Genomic DNA, 16,188 nt, shown 5'->3' with positions numbered 1-16,188 from the left:
TTATCCTGTAATACACTTCAGATGGATAAAAAAATATATAATGTAATAGCTGATCTAGTTCTGAATATTTAATTATTAATAGTCTATGAAAAACCACAGGAGACAAAACAAAACCTTAAAGTATTTTAGAGCCATTATATAATAACTGTTCAGATCCAAAACCATACTGTTAAGCTCTTCTGGGATATCATTTGAACGGGCTGGTGATTTGTTTTTAGTCATGAGCCGCAGAAAGAATAAAAAAACAACATGTCCGAATAGTTTTATAAGCTTCCTCTTATTGTTGGACGGACTTAAAGAAAATACAGCAGCCTGCCAGTGTGCGCCGTGTGGCTGCGCTGCTCAGTGCGATCCAGGCGGGAAGAGGTTAAATTTCTTCTCTGGGAAACATTGTCGGGTCTATGGAGGGGGTAGAAAGGCGCATACCAAATTGACGAGGCATTCCGCTTTCCTTGAATGAAATGCTGTGAATATGAATCCGTGTTTCCCTCCTCGCGTCTGAGCTTCGGAGGGTCTGCGACGCGCACCAGGATCGCTCGGAGCCGCAAGCAGGAGGAGAAACTAGGGGGGGAAAAGTGATGGAAAAGTTGCACTGATCTCCTGTCCGAGATCTGCTGGATGAGGGAGGACAGGACTAACTCGCAAAGTTTCCGATCTCAAGTGACAGATTCAGAATCGGGGGACTGAAATAATGTGACTGCAAGGACAGAGGCTTTACAGCGTGGACTACAGCGACCGCTCGCGTTATTTTACTCACTTTTCACTCAACTTTCAGTCTCAGTGGATTTAATATTTTGTCCCTTTCTTTTTTTGGCACAAAGGAACTAAATGATTTGAATGAGATCGGCTGAACGGCGTGAGCGCACGGCTGCAACGGGATGAATTCAAAGAAAGGATAGAGCTCTTCCACTTCTCTTTTTCACACATGCCATCATTCAGTTCAGCTCAACTACTGGAACAGAGCATGTGTTGAGATTTCGTGCTGTGTGGAGCTGTTTTTTGTTTGTGTTTTTTCCTCATCTGTTGGAGCCTTCTTCTCATCCCCATCAAGAAGCCAAAACAAGCTCTTGATAAACTGCTCTTGGACTCTTCTGATATTTTGGCTTTTTTGTGACTCACAAAACCAAAAAAATCTGGGTGTTACATTTCTCAAACTCTGGATTTTAAAGATTTTGTTTTTTTTGTGCAGTTTTGACATGAAGGAGCGGATGCCTGAGTTGCTTTCTGAATAATTTGGATTACACAAGAACATTTCTCATAAGAGAGGCGTTGAATTATGTCTCCAACTTCTATTGGATTTGTATTTCTGTTAGGAATTCTCCATGTGTGCTCAGGTAAGAGAGTCACCGTTATTCACAAGTAATGTTTTCTCAGTGTGGTTTTTTATTTGGGTTTCTACAAGTTGAATTTTGGGGGAGGAGGGAAAAAAATCTCAGTTTTTGTCTCTTTATATTATTTGTGAAGCAGCAGGCCTACAGTACATGACGAACAGAGTTTCATTGAAAAACATTCATTTAATTACCAAAATGTTGGCTTTTAATAAAATATTTGCCTTCTTGCTGCAGGGCACACAACACACAAACTTTTTTTATTTTTTAAATCTGCATTTTTGAGTTTGTTCAAGGCCTCGGCCTGATGTTTATTCGAGGCTCATCTCTGGTGCATTTTGAGCTTCGAAGACAACATTCTGATCCACAACGGTGACATTTTCTCTTCTTATGACCAGAACCACTCCTAGTGAAAGGGTTACCTAACTTTAAAGGGCTGAGCACACATAAAGTCACACATGAAGTGCTGAAGCCATGTGGGGATGTGTGTGGGGAGAGCAGCTATCATCCTTCATGCAGACAGCAGAGCCCCTATGGAGAACATGTTTCCATGTATGTCACCCCTCAGCTCACCGGTGACTGTTATTGCTGAGTGCAACATTTTGTATTATGTTCTTAAAATGCAAAGACTTCCCTCGTGTCTTTTTTTCACTGACTGTTAGTCTTGTTGTAATTCGGCTTATGTGGAGCTACAGCAGCCTGGTTTCAGTTGTCTTTGTCTGCTGGTGGCGCTTGCATTGTTCCTTTTTTTATCTTACACATTATTCCTCCTCACCCATCACATGGATGTCTCTATAGAACTCCTGGACCATTATAGCTGGGGTTTTCCAGGTCAGTTGCTTCTGAGTTATGAGGAAGCAAATGCCTGGGACCCCATTATAAGACATTAGGGAAAGAGCACCCTGAATGGGAGCTAGTGGAGCATTTTACACAAAGAAAGACTTGTACAAAACCTGTAAAAAAAACCCAAAGTAGAACAGTTTCAGACAAGGATTTATAAGCTATTTTATGTATCTATATAATACCCAAGTATCAGGATAGAAACAGTGACCTGCAAGCTCTCAGTGTTGTCGTTTTCAAGTTTAAATCTGCAAAGCTATTCACGGTTTCCTGTCTGAACTCTTGATTTGTTACTGCATGTCCCTAAAAGTGAAATCTGTCTGCATGCGTATGAATGTTCAGGATCTCAATCATGCTCAAACATGAAAGGTCTTTATCCTCTGTCCGTTGGTCGTGTTCCTCCAGCTCTTGAGTGGCTGTCTCTCTACAGAATTTCATCATCGACATTCAAATTTCAATTGGTTTCATGATTGGCTTCCTGAATCGGGTCTTTGTTTTCTGCACAGAGGCAGGGATGTGGTGGCGGCGATGGTTAAAAGCCTGTGACACTGCAGTCGTTTGAGGAAACACTGTAGCACCTAAACAGGAAGTAGGGTCAGAGGTGAGCGTTTTATAGCTAGGTGGTGGCTCCATCTGCTCAGACCCTCAGCCCCCAGAACCTGAGCCTGGGCTGAGTTGCTAATGGTCCTGTCCTGTGTGAAAGACCGTCAGACACCAGGGTTTCCAATTACGCCTAGCTGTGGGGATGTCTGGGGATGTTTTCTGGGGAGAGGCGTGAGAATAGGGCCTGCTAATAGAGATGGACTGGACAGCAGATACTCAAAGGATTGGTCTTGGATTAGAAGCTAGTGTCAGGAAAATTGGATTACACGCCACTTGCCAGGAAAAGATTTCATATTTGCTGCTAATTGGTGGGTTAACAACTTCATTCTGGAGTTAGGCGAGGTATCATATCTCTTAAATAAACTCTTGATGGTGTTTAGTAACATCTCTGTGGATCGTGTCAAGAGTATCTTCACATTGCTGGCCTGGTTGTAAGAAAGTATTTTTGTTGTGCTCGTATGTGTGAAAAAGAGGGAGAGAGATGAGCTGACCTTTGCCCCTGTCAAACACGTGGTGACTTGCTTATTGCTGCCCTGCCCTGTCTGAAGGTTGTAAATTGATACCTGCATCTATCATGTCTCACCCTGTTATCAGGCGATCTGTCCTCCTGCTGTACACTAAATGGCTGTTATCTGTCCTCCAAGTGCTCGTCAGACCTTATACTCACCTCGGAGGTTGCATTCAGATGAGGGCAAGAGGAGGCCATGCCTCTCACACTCTCTGGATTACTTTGAGGAGATAGGAACGATAAATAGCGACAGGCATGATCTCATTGCAAGGCAATTATCGTCAAGTGTACATCCATGTGTTGCAAACTCTTTGGGTGATTGTATCCAAGCACAGCAAGTGTGAGTATCTAGTGCTGATAAAAACCATGGGGTGTGGGAGCGGTGCCCTGGTAATCAGCCCCAGCCCCTGCAGCACCTAGCCGTTGAGGTTTTGACAAATTGACTCGTAAGTGCTGATAAATTGCAGAGCCCTTCCACCTCCTACATCACGATGATATGACAGGACACAGCAGGCTCCAGGGCCAATTAATGACCACAGACCACAGGTGAGACCCATCTCTGTCTCCTGTCTTCGTACCTTTCACAAGGCCTGAAAACATACTCATTAGAGCCGGCCTCTTACCATCTCGCGCAGTTACCCAGTTCTGTGAAATAGTCAGGTTATATTCCAAATAGCCCGAAAAGTGGTGTTGTTTTTCAGAGTCCATCCCTCTGGCGTCTTGAGGATCATGACATGAAAGAGGGTCAGGTGTGCCGTGTCGCCTCTCTCCCTGAAAAATCTCGCACCTGTGTGAGGTGACGGCACCCATAAAGCCATATCTCTATAACTTCCACTAATACACATTAATCTGATCCTAATCCAAATCAAGCAGGGTTTTACACCCTAAGATCCAGGATTAGGCAGACTTTGGCTTAGTGAAACCACATGGAGGAATGTGGGAGGGCAGCCCGTGTCCTCTTCATGAGAACTACAACTAAGTCATTAATGACAGACTGTATAAACATTTCAAGCAGTTTGTTTGAGGGCAGGTAATTAGGCGGGGACTCCTAATGATCTGCTTTGCCCCGACTGCTCTTCCTTTAATGACCTAAAAGCGCTGCTTAATTGGATTAATTAAGAAATCCATCTGACGTCAATAGTTTGTAATTCGCCTTGGCTGCAGCTTGACTGATATGCATGTCTGAGCGGAGAATCAGAGGATTTAGATAATTTAGTAAAACTGAGGATACGTCCCAATGCCCTCTGTGTCACCCTTATGGTGTTTCAAATTCCTCAGGAATTAACTGACTCACCGGGCCTCAGTTTAGACAGTCAGGAGACTTATGCTCATTGCTTGCTGATAATGTTGTGATGACTTATTTAGCAAGTGTCACTTTGTCTGTCAAATTGTCCGTCGGTGTAAGCTCTGGAAACGTATAGCCAGACAGAGTTAAGCCATCTACACTAAGAATACTGCGGAACATAGCTTCATATAAGCTATTTAGTCTGGAGCTGGCTGATACTAGAAAGCAGCAGGCGTGTCGAGGATATTACACTCCTGGGTCAGTCGGTATAGCAAATGCATCTTGTTCTGACAGTTGACGTCGAGGACAAACATTCCCCATTGCCAGCCTGTGCTCAAGTTATAAATGGGGTGTCCTTATAGGTTGAAAGGTGTTGTCTAGTTTCTGTCTCACGGTGCATGTAGAATTCCCGCAGCTTTGCTTCCTGTTATAAAAAATGAAAAAAGTTTGTATTACAGGCGCAGTGATGAGCGAGCAAATTACATAACGCTTATCCAGATTCGATTCGACACTCTATATGCGTGTTTACTTGATCTGGCATCACCGTGGATTAGTTTCCCCATGACTCCTCTAATATACATGTGAAGGGAAGACGGAGAGGTGGGGAGTGTGTTTGTGTATGTGTGGGGTGGCGAAAGGGGGCTTAAGGAATCTCTTCATCCTCTTACCCATCCCCCGTGCTTTTTTTGTTTTGGCCCAATTTTTTTTAAGACTTGCCTTTTTTGTGGCTGGTCAGCACCGAAGCCTTTTCTTAAATAAAGCAGGCCGACACGCAAAAAAAAAAGCCTGTGGGGACGGGGAGGCCGCATTGTGTCGCCTTAACGGGGCGATTGAAAGGCATGGAGGAGGGGGAAGAGAATGGTTCATGTGGGACTGAGGGTGTGTGAGGAGTGGAGAGTGGTATTGGGGGTGGGAGTGCGGCTACACAAAGGCTACCCCGGGGTGTGGAAGGGGGGGGATGGAGGGAGGACGAAGGAGTCAAACATACCATGATACACCAGCTCTGGGAATTCTCTTGATCTGGCTCTGCGTGCTCACATAGCATATTCCTTCTGGTCCCTCATGGCAGAGAATGTGCTGATTAGTGTGATAGTGGTGAAAAACTGTGAGACAAGGACGCCGGTGTTGTTTTTTTGTTTTTTTGGTCTTCTTTTAAAGGTGGACATCTGGGGAGAGGTGAGGTTGATTTTAAAAAGTGCTGAGTAAACAAATGATCCCGGTACAAAAGCGTCAGTGTGGCATTGAGGGTTCGTTTTGGTGTGGAACGTCCAACGCGTAGTGTCTAAATTCTGCATACTCAGGAACTCCCAGAAGGCATGCCCTGGGCCTGCTGTGGTGGTGGAGAAGCCGTGCTACCGTGGGGCGCTCTGCCTTGTGCATTTTAAAAAGGCCTCAGACCTCCCTCCCTTTCATTTTCTCCACTGGGGAGACTGAGAGGTGGCATTGAGGACGGCCTTTCCCCAGTATCCTTCTTTTCTTCCTCACTCCCTGAGCTCAGGCCTCCTCCCAGCCTCCTGTGACCATTCTATTACCCTCACATTGCAAGGCCTGGATACACTTTTGAAATGCTAAACCACTCTTTCGTTATAACTGACAGGGGAAAATACCATTAAAGAGGCTGAGAGGAATAGATTAAATTAGCAGTTAAAAGAGAGACTGCTAATTAGTTGATTAATGTCTTCAGTTCCTCCCCCTCTCAGCTATACTGTCGTAGTTAAGATTCCCTCCGGTGACAAGGTTCTCCCTCCCAATCAAACATAAGTTCCTGTTTATTTTAAATCTTGAAAACTGTTTTTTTTTGGGTTTTTTTCCCATCCACACATTGCAATTGAGAGATTTGTGTTCAAAAGCCACTCTCATCTCGAGCTGCATCAGCAACTTTATGTACTCCCGTTCTCCTGAGGGCTAATTCTGTCACACAAAGACAGTGATAAAAGTAGGAGGGGTGCGCTCTATTTAAGAGGAAGTGCTGGAAAACATAATTAATGAGAAGGTGACCTTGAAATTCACTATTATAGGACTGCTTTCGGAGCCGCTCCCACCATTCAGCTGTAACCATGGTGAGGAGGATTCAAATAACTGGGTGAATTTCCAGCGTGTAAATACACAGTCGCTCTGAGTTGGGAGATTAACTCTAATCCAGATCTATTATCAGGCTTACCCACTTTCTGCAAATTGGTGACATTTTTTTCTTAAACCTGATGTCACCATTGAAATGAGCACAATAATCCTGTGGTGTTTTATTTTCTTCGCTGCTGATAATGTGTGTAGTGCCACTTTCTCTTTCTCCCTTTGAGCCGGAACACTACTTTTGACTCAGAGTGAAAGCCTCTGGATTTTCACCTTTTCAAGAAGCTTTTAAACTATACTTTTCAATTTCAAAAGACTCGCAGAGCTGTTTATCACTCCTCTCTTTCACCATTTCGGTCGCCTTCCACTGTACAGTCGTCACCCTCTCTCCCTCCCACGCCCCCTTCTCCTTCCCTATTCAATGGAAGCTCTAATTGAATAACAATCGCAGTCACCATGTGAGAGACAGGTTCTTCAGGCTCTAAGCACAAGATTGCTTTTGCATTTGGCCGCACGTCTGTCACCAAGTCTTAATCGGAAGCTTCGTAGGTTTTACAGCCTCACCTCCATTTCCCTACATGCACTTGGTTTCAGTAATCTCACCTTTTTTGGCTCAGGAGACTTTGTAGCAGAATGTTTGAAGGTACTCTGTGATTAATGCTGTCCTACTTGACTGTTATGATTATTTTCTGACATTCAGTGTTGACAGCCGGTGTTTATCCTTCACTCATAATGTTCCCATTCAGAGCATGCTATTCACTTCTGCCTCCACCTCTGCTTAATGCTTTAATGATAATGACGGGCACACATATTTGGCTTTCTCTTTCTGGTCCAAACGCCAAATTATTCAAAGTGTTTTTTCACCCTCTGACTTTGATTGAGCTGAGCTTATGCCTCCGTTCTTACATGGCCTTTGTATTTGCACTCCTGCTCTTATTTGTCTCTTTTTAGTACAGACAGGGAGAGTACACCCTTCTTGATAGATACAATAAAGCATACATTATGGATTTCAAACCACATAAAGCATTGGCTGCCTCACTGCTGATCACTTTTTTAAAGGAGCTTTAAGGGAAAATCAACGTAATGCAGTGTCAGTGGAAAGTAAAAGACGTATCCTCAGGGTGGTTATTTCCGCTTACAAAACAGTTTGAAATGCTGTTGGTGATAGGGATATTTCGTCTCTTGCATTTGTCATCACAGCTGTCTCGCACAGATCTGATTTCCCCCTCCCCCTCCCCTGTCTCCGACTCTGAAGGAAGACAGGTTTTCTTTTTATTCAGATGTCTGACAGTAGTTCTAGTGTCAGGTGTATTAAACTGACAGATGGGAATTAAGGACTGGGGATACACTGGTGATCGAGTCATTTTCAGTTATGACATGGAAAGAAAACACTATTTGTTAGATACACCGTGTACCTGGACAGTTGGTGTGTGTTTAGAGGGGAGGACTTGGTAAGTGGGTGCTGGAAAGCCGACAGGCCAGTGAGCAGTTGTCTGCAGAAGGAAATTTAATTTTAATGCCAGACTGGGCACAGTCTCCCCTCTGTGGATGTCTAGAAAAAGGCTTCCTGGCAGCCCCTGCCCCTTCATTAATTTTGACCAAATATTTACTGTGCATCACATGGCATGCCTTACATCCCACTCTCATTTTTCCAGGCCAGGTTTGAACCGTTTGGGGCGATTTGTGTTCCATTTAGCTGGACCTGGGCCATGCCCCACTCAGCAGGCCCGTGCTGGTGTCTCTGGGATCTTGCCACATGAGAAACTGGCTCCACTGAGTCTTAACCTACGCTATGCCTCTGGGAGCCACGTTTCACTTTAATAATACCTTGCATCCACGGGCACAGTGTATGAACCACTGTCACATATGTGCATGCACATGCACAAGCTTTCACACATTGACAGTCCGATGCTATGTGCTCCGTGCTTACCCTTTTAACCTAAAGGGTACCGGTGGGAAATGTGCCAAGTTTCTGCACTCAGACATTACCGCTGTACCCTCGTCTGAATGCTGTAACTGAAATTCCCTTTCAACACCCAGCTGTCTGAGATTTGCTTTAGAATGTGTTTGGCCGAACATTTAGAATAGCCTACATAAGGTCATCGGCTCTGCTCTCAGGGACTGTAATATAACACCGGTCCAACAGTGGGCTCGTATCAGCCGCTGCCATCAACTAAATAACATTTAAAAAGCATTAGGTGCTTTTTGGCCGTGCCTGCCTCGATTCACTTTGGCATCCCTTCAGAGCTGTTCTTTTTCTTGGCAGCGAGCCCAAATGCCATACTCCCTGTGGCTGGGCTGTGCCAGCTGAGTGTGCTGCTGGTCCTTCTTCAGCCCCTCCCCTGCCTTCCCAACTCCCTGCCACCTATCCCACCTCCCCTCATGGTCGGTCACAGGAAGGGAAACTGCAGCCAGTACAGAGTGACCTTGGGAAGAGCAGACCACCGCACCATATTGTTATGGAGGAAAACTGAGCATACAGCAGATTTTGAATTAAATTAAGCACTTTGTGTACATTAACCCTACAGCAGCGTTTTTAATCCTCTGCGATCGTTGCATAATATAATGTGCGTTGGAGCCAAACCTTTCCTACTCGTGTTAAAAGCATGTTTAAAAACCTCGCTTTTAACTGTTTGTTTTTCAAAATACTACACAAATCGTGTTGCTGGAATCTAATATATTAATCTCTTGAGGATTTCAAGTCTAGCAGCTCATGGAGGAAGAAGTCAGCAGTGAAACACCCGCTGTCCCCTGTTGGGAAATAAATGTACCAGCATATTCAATTACCCCTGCTTCTCCTATCCTGCTGTTGCAGGCTGCTTTGATGTATCACTGAGAATGCACTGGTCAAACCTCATTAAAAACAGGCAATGCTGGAAAACAAAAACAAGAAGTAATTGCCCACTCACGCTCCCCTGTGCTTCTGTTTTCCACAATCCCCCCCCATGCTCTAAACCTTGACTGTGCTGCATAGGGTCGCTTCTTAATAGAGGGTCTGAGCCTGGCACATGCTAATTACAGCTCTTTCCCCGGGATCTCTGCTCTGCTGAAGGAATGACATCCTCGACACCGGTGTTGGAGTTCTTTCAGGCCGGGTTTTCTTCTTCTAGGTCACCCCTGTGAATATGCAGGGTCAACCTGAGGAGCCTGCGAGTCTGCTCAAAGTCATACACAGACACAGACATTTTGAATAGATTGATAGATAGATACTAGACAGACTGACATGCACACATAAAGACAGGCCGACTCTTTGCTCGCATCCAGCCTGCTCTGTTCAGCCCATCTGCCTGCGTGGTCTCCAGAGCCAATTTGACAGGCAGCTTCCTAACAAGCACTCCAGTCTTTTCCACTACAGATTTCCTCCTTGTCTCAGGGAATGGATATAATAAAGCATAGGAACTGTGTTTATCCTGCAGGAATGAATTCTGCCCTCATGGCCTTCTGCAGAGTTTGACAGCTTTTATTTGTGTCTAATGACGCTCGCTGGAGCAGCTTGGCATCAGGAGCAGCTACAACTCATCCACAATTGTGTCCCCTGGGTTCTGTTGAAAATTCATTATTGTATAGTATATATTCCCCTTGTCATGTCTTTTCACAGTTACTCCCTGTTTATATGTTGCTGTGAATTTATGTGACGGTACTAGGGATATTTAAATTGTCAGAGGAAGGCCATCCGTCTTTAATTTTCATCCATGAGCTTTCAGAGAAAAAAAAGTTTTTAAAGACAAACGAAACAAAGATTTCCTTGTCATCGTCAGTTGATTTAAGGGGTGTTTCACAAGTATCAGCACTCCTTTATCAGACTTGCGATCATGCCTGGTGTTTTCCAAATGTGTCAGGCCCATTTGGGAAAAGCCTTGAGCAGAAGTGGAAATACTGCTCCTATTGTCATAGCTCCAGATGGGGGCCCCCAGAGCAGGATGGTCCCCAGCCTCCCAAAGGAATGCTCTGCTGGGGCTGTCTCAGGGAGAACCAGGGATGTGTTTCCCAGCTGACACAGCCACGAGCTGGGGCTGGTGCTCCAGGCCGAGGAGAGCCTTTGTTGGATCCCATCCTGATGAGCAACCGTGATTATATCAGAGCCCTGGAGCTGGTGTTGTTAACCTGTGGCCCTGAGCAAGGCAGGGAGTGCTGCTTGTTTATGGTCTCGTCAGCAGATTTGTCGCTCCTTTATTGTTTATGACAAATGAGTATCAGGAGGATCAAAGGCAACAACAGTGATAATGTGATGCTGATGGATCTGAATAGTTTATTAGTCCCCATGTAAAAACTGTTGAAAACTGGAGCAAGTTTTGTGGTTTCTATTGTTCAAAATTGAATGAATACTGATTGAATAAACTGTGTTGGAAGCCTTGCAGAGTTGCCACAGTCTGATGATTTTTTTAAAATGATTACTTCCTTAACCTTGCTCAATGTCTGGGCTTTAACAATAACAAAGGAGCTTTGTGTCATGTTTGCATTACAGTCAGCAGAAGCCATATTCCGCTCAAATATCAATAGCAGCTTTGTAATCGTCTGTGAGCGTGTGGACATAGTTTCTATAACAGCAAGTACAGATAAACAATCAAACAGTGTAGTGTTGGGTTGCAGTGTTGTGCATTAACTCTCAGGTGGTGTGTTTCAGATTTGCTTTGATTAAGAAAAGCGCTAAATTGGACAGTGGTACTATTTTTTGGAAGCCGATATCTGTTCTCAAGTGCTGCTGTAGTATCAGCGAGGTAACCGTACCCCGTTCTGTTTGGTAAACGGAGACAAAGAGATGAGGAAAGAAAGAGGCCATAAAGATATCCATCATCCCCCCCTCCGTCTCCCCACCTCTGGGTCCCCGCACACACTCACACGCAGGGCTCTAATCCTGCCTCTTAGGAGTGTAAGTGATAGCCTTGTGTAACATTAAAAACAGGTCTGATCTGATGCAACTGGCAAAGTCATTCATGCGCCGCATTCCAGGGTGGGATCCTGACGTGGAAACGGTACAAGATTCAATTTCACTTTCCTGTTAATGTCATCTGATCAGCAGGAGAACGGTACCTTGCCTTTTCTCTCCGCTTCCGTCTCTCCCTCTGCTTCCCCGTCTTATCTTTGCCCTCTCTCCTCGTTATCTTCTCTAATTCAACAGAAAAGGGTGCCTTTTCTTTTGCTTTCAGTCATTTATTGGCCCGGCACAGTCCCGAGCGGGCGTGTCTGCAGTCTCCGCCTGGCTACCCCGAGAGACACGCCCTCTGCTCTTATCTCTGCCATAAATCCCTCTTAAGTCCCCTAATCACAGATTAATGGCACTGTAGATAGGGAGTGCCCTACTGTGCTTGCTCTTCCTTATCACAGACCCATATTCCATATCTCTTCCTTTGCTCAGCTGGACATCTGATACGGGGCGTGATGATATGGCTCGGGCTCCTGCAACACCTCTCAATTTTAGCATCTGTTTTTATGAGATTCCGCGACCTTGAGCGTCTTTATGGGGGAAATTAAACTTTACCACGCTATTGTTCATAGAGTCACATGCAATGCAATCTAGGCCGGCATCGTTTGTTTTATGCCGAGATTTGAACTGAATGACCATGCATTGTCAAGGTGTTTTATCATTCAGGGAAGTAGACACATTATCCTCTCTCCCTACATCAGGGGACAAAATAGACAACATCTAAATGGCCTCACTGCCCCTCTCCCCTGTCAGTTCTCTGGGGTAAAGGGCAGGTACCTGGCTCCTTTCCTGCATCTCAAACTTTGCCAAGATATTAGCCATGGAAAAGGGCCATGAGAGGCAGAGGCGCATTTATTTTTCTTTGAGGGAACGCACTGGACCTGAACTTATTACTTCAGCTAGGTGATTGTTTTTGTCTGTTTTTTGGCCTGCCTTTTATGCTTCTTTCCAGCTTTATGCAGAGTGGTTAGTAATGAAACAGTAGTCAACTCAGTGTTGCCTGTGGGGGTACATGAGCTCTTAATTGTAAAGGGCAACCATGCTGTGTTTAAGGAATGACCCGGCCTCTGATAGAGCTGACCCTGTCTAGCTTTTTCTTGTCCTGAGGCTGCTCAGCGTCTAGGTTGCTGGTCCAGGGTCATCATCTATGCTTTCAGTCAGAGCAGTTAGATCGATGGCTTTCTTCCAGCTTTGCAGCACCACAAATAAGATTTTATTGCATTTGCTTTCTAGTTGATGTCTTGGCCATTTACAGGAAATGATCTCAGTGAAATTCTTCCATTAGTAACTGTGGGAGTTATTATGTAATTAGACACAATTAATTGTTCAGCTCTTGTCAATAGTGTTAGGAAGTGAGGCTGTCAAGGGGGCTGTAGCATAAGTTAAAGGTTCAGTGTGTAGGATTTACAGGTATTTACCGCTAGAAGTTGAATATAATATTCATGTTAACTAAGAATGTTCCTATAGTAGTAGAGACTAACCAAACACTGGCTCAAGGGAGGGCCTTTCCTATTTTTCGCACTTTTAGTGGCCACTGTAGGGGAGGGCGAGATGAGGGGTGTTCAGTTGGTTGCAGTCTGCAACCTTACTATTAGATGCTACTAAATCCTAGTAATAACATCTATATCTAATAGCTGTTAGATATAAAACACCCTGGCCATTTCAATTAATACAATCACCATGAATGCCGTCCAATAAATAGTATGACACAAGTTTCTACTCTCTCCAAATCCGACCAACTTCCACCGCCCTGGTCAATAGTTTACCCTAGTTAAGTCTGAGGGAAGTATGAGTGCCCTGCTCAGTAGGTCAAATTATGTTCCAATATATTTGCATGACAGGTAGCAGTCTGTATCTCATGCATATTATTTTTTTATCAGATTGAGGAAGCCGGCTTATCTCGTCGAATATGGATTCACAATACATCTACTCATGTTGCAAGGTGAAAATCTAGTTTGGCCCCAAGACACAGATGAATCAATATGAAGCTGGTAGCCAAAATGTTAATATACAATGTATGCCTGGTGATCTAATGGACAGCTGAATGACCTTGGATTCTTGAGAACCATCACAAGTCTCGTGATGCTGCCAAGTCTGTTAATGATTGGAGGATGGAGAGAGCCTGGTTACCAGAGTGGGCAAATACCCCGGAGGTCTTTATGATTCCTAGGATGCATACAGACACTGTGCGGGTCAGTGTCTGGGTCTGGACCCTTGTGGTGGCTGTATGGATGGGTCTGAGGCTGTGCTTGTTGTTGCTATTGGGCTCTCATGGTTTTGTTGTTCATTACTGAGATTGCTTTTAGCAGCGAGAGAAAAGTCACAGAGAATTGTAGGTTTTTTTAATTACCTCCACAGCAAGCAAATGCTCCCTCAAGCAGAGTTTAACTTTGTGTGTGTGTGTGTGTGTGTGTGTGTGTGTGCGAGCAAATGAAAAGAAAGAAAGACAGAGAGCTCCAGCAAGTGAGAGGGTTAAGGGAGAAGGAGAATCTTGCCTCAGGCTCCAATCGATCAGATCCCTGCAGTAGAAGTCCCAGCTTCCCTTTGGTGAGGCTGTGTATTGCATTAGCTCATCTCGCATTTTCTGTCTGGAAGCAAAGAAGGGGGGAAGCGGGGGATAGAAAATAGGAGAGAGGGCGGTTGAAAGCAGGAGAGGAGAAGGAAGGGCAGCGCTTTGAAATAAAGGGAGGGCTAGACGACTCAAAGCGGAGCGAGAAAGAGACGCTGAACTGCGTGGTTCAGAAGTGAAGTGTGCATACCGCTCTGCTGTTGTTTCTGTCTCAAATTCGTTCCTCAGTACGTGCTGAAGGGACGGCATGAAGTTAGCTTGTTGGCCATCTTCTAATGGCATGCACCTGTAGAGGGGGAGCACGGGAGTGTTTGTGCCATGACAGAATAATCCTTTACACTGCTTGTGTCTTTTTCCCCTGGTGAGGGGTAATGGAGCTGAAGTAACTAGGGTCACTCACCGGGTCTGTGGGGATCAGAACAGCAACACACACACACGTGCACATGGTGAATTCAATAAGGAAGCAAGGAATGCATAATAGCATTGTGTAACTGATACATGCTCTCATCCACTCACAGCTCAAAACACACACCCTCGCAGGAATCACACTTATTAGTGTTCAATATGAACTGCCAAATATTTATTCATCAGCTTCCCTGTAACAGGATACTGTACCTCTATATTGTATTCTCAGTCTGCTACTTTATCATGCAGATCCGGTGTAATCATCTACAGTAAACAGCCGCTGATCAAACACAGCACTGCCGGCTGCACAGCTCTCCGCACAGTGGGCTGCATCTAAATAGTTAATGGCTCCCCCATAAAACCTAAAACTTCAGACCATTTCAAATTAGAGAGGAGCTATCTAAATCAGGAAGGGAACAGGCTGAGCAGATAGCGGCGGAGCTCTTCAAAGTCCTATTTAATAAAACATATTAGCCTTCCTTGTCTGGTGATAGGCGGTGGTAGCGGTGGTGCAGTTGCTGTGGTGGTGGTAATGGGCTTGTGTATGCTGCTAGCATAGCGAGGTGTGTTAGCTCAGCCTGACCGAAGGGCTGGTCCTCGTTAGCATATGGTCCGCAGGGTCAAAAGCTTGTGACGGGAGCAGGTTGCAAATGGAGGTTAATTAGCCAAGTGGAGGTTTAGAAAGCTCCAATAGCCAGGACGCACAGATAGGTATTTTTGTGTAAACTTTACTCAACATCAGAAAGCAGACTAATTCATTCTTGCTAAAGGCTTTATATGCAGCTCTATTTAATTCTCCATCTGGTTCTGTCTGTCTCTCAGAAATGCTTTAATCTCTGCAGATATGTTTTCTTACCCACGGCGTATCAGTAGAATGACACACAGAAAGGAACAAAACAGTTTTAGAATTACAGGGATTTCTTTGTGGGACTTTTTTGTCGTGTTTTTCCCAAATAATTACCCAACAAATGATTGGCTTTTGTCTAATTGCACAAAGTACAGTGTTTTTTAGTCTACTGGCCAATTTTCCATTGCACTGCATCCGTCATATTCCCCCATTTTGGGGCTGAACAAGAGGCAAAAGAAAAAAACATATTGACAGATATTGCAATAAGAGTCACAGATTTGGTAGGAATGGTAAATCTTGCATTTAATGTTCACTGAAAAATATGTGAAAATGATGTTATGGTGAGGAGAGGAGAATATGAATTGTTGGCTGGGGCATGTCTGTAGCACCACAATGCACCATATATAATGTCCTGCAATATGGATAGTGCACTTGGCCATACTGCAATTTTAATGATATTACTATTCATCTTTTTTATGCAAAGGATCTCATTTACTGGTAATTATTTTCAACTTTAGGCAATCTGAAAATAAATGCTTGTGTGAAGAAATATCGAGTTTTATTGCTTGTTGTTGCCTTTTAAAGGTTTTGTTCCAATTTCCATCATTTGTTTTTAAACTGTCCATAATGTTTCCAACATGGTTATAGGTGTGCAATGCTAGGAGTATGCTTTTATAAACTTGCCACTTGGCGACATCACAGGAGGCAACTTACCAGATTACATGCAGTTTTCTCTGGAGCCACAAAAGGCTTTCTATTACTTCATTCATATATGCAGTAGTAATTCCTAAGACCTGTAAACACACTGT

General features: G+C 44.4%; 1 protein-coding gene across 3 annotated transcripts in view; it reads left to right on the top strand.

Moving 5' to 3' along the window:
- The first annotated feature begins 433 nt into the window (after positions 1 to 433).
- The window catches only part of robo1 (roundabout, axon guidance receptor, homolog 1 (Drosophila)), a 134,810-nt gene continuing 119,055 nt past the window's right edge, over positions 434 to 16,188 (top strand). For all 3 annotated transcript variants that reach the window (XM_073491017.1, XM_073491025.1, XM_073491007.1), the window contains exon 1: positions 434 to 1,334. In XM_073491017.1, the coding sequence (XP_073347118.1) occupies positions 1,277 to 1,334 (58 nt within the window). In that variant the 5' untranslated portion in view covers positions 434 to 1,276. The remainder of the gene's footprint in view (positions 1,335 to 16,188) is intronic.

Source organism: Pagrus major, chromosome 2, assembly GCF_040436345.1.
Source record: "Pagrus major chromosome 2, Pma_NU_1.0".
Taxonomy (NCBI): domain Eukaryota; kingdom Metazoa; phylum Chordata; class Actinopteri; order Spariformes; family Sparidae; genus Pagrus; species Pagrus major.
This window is presented reverse-complemented; position numbering and strand designations above follow the sequence as displayed.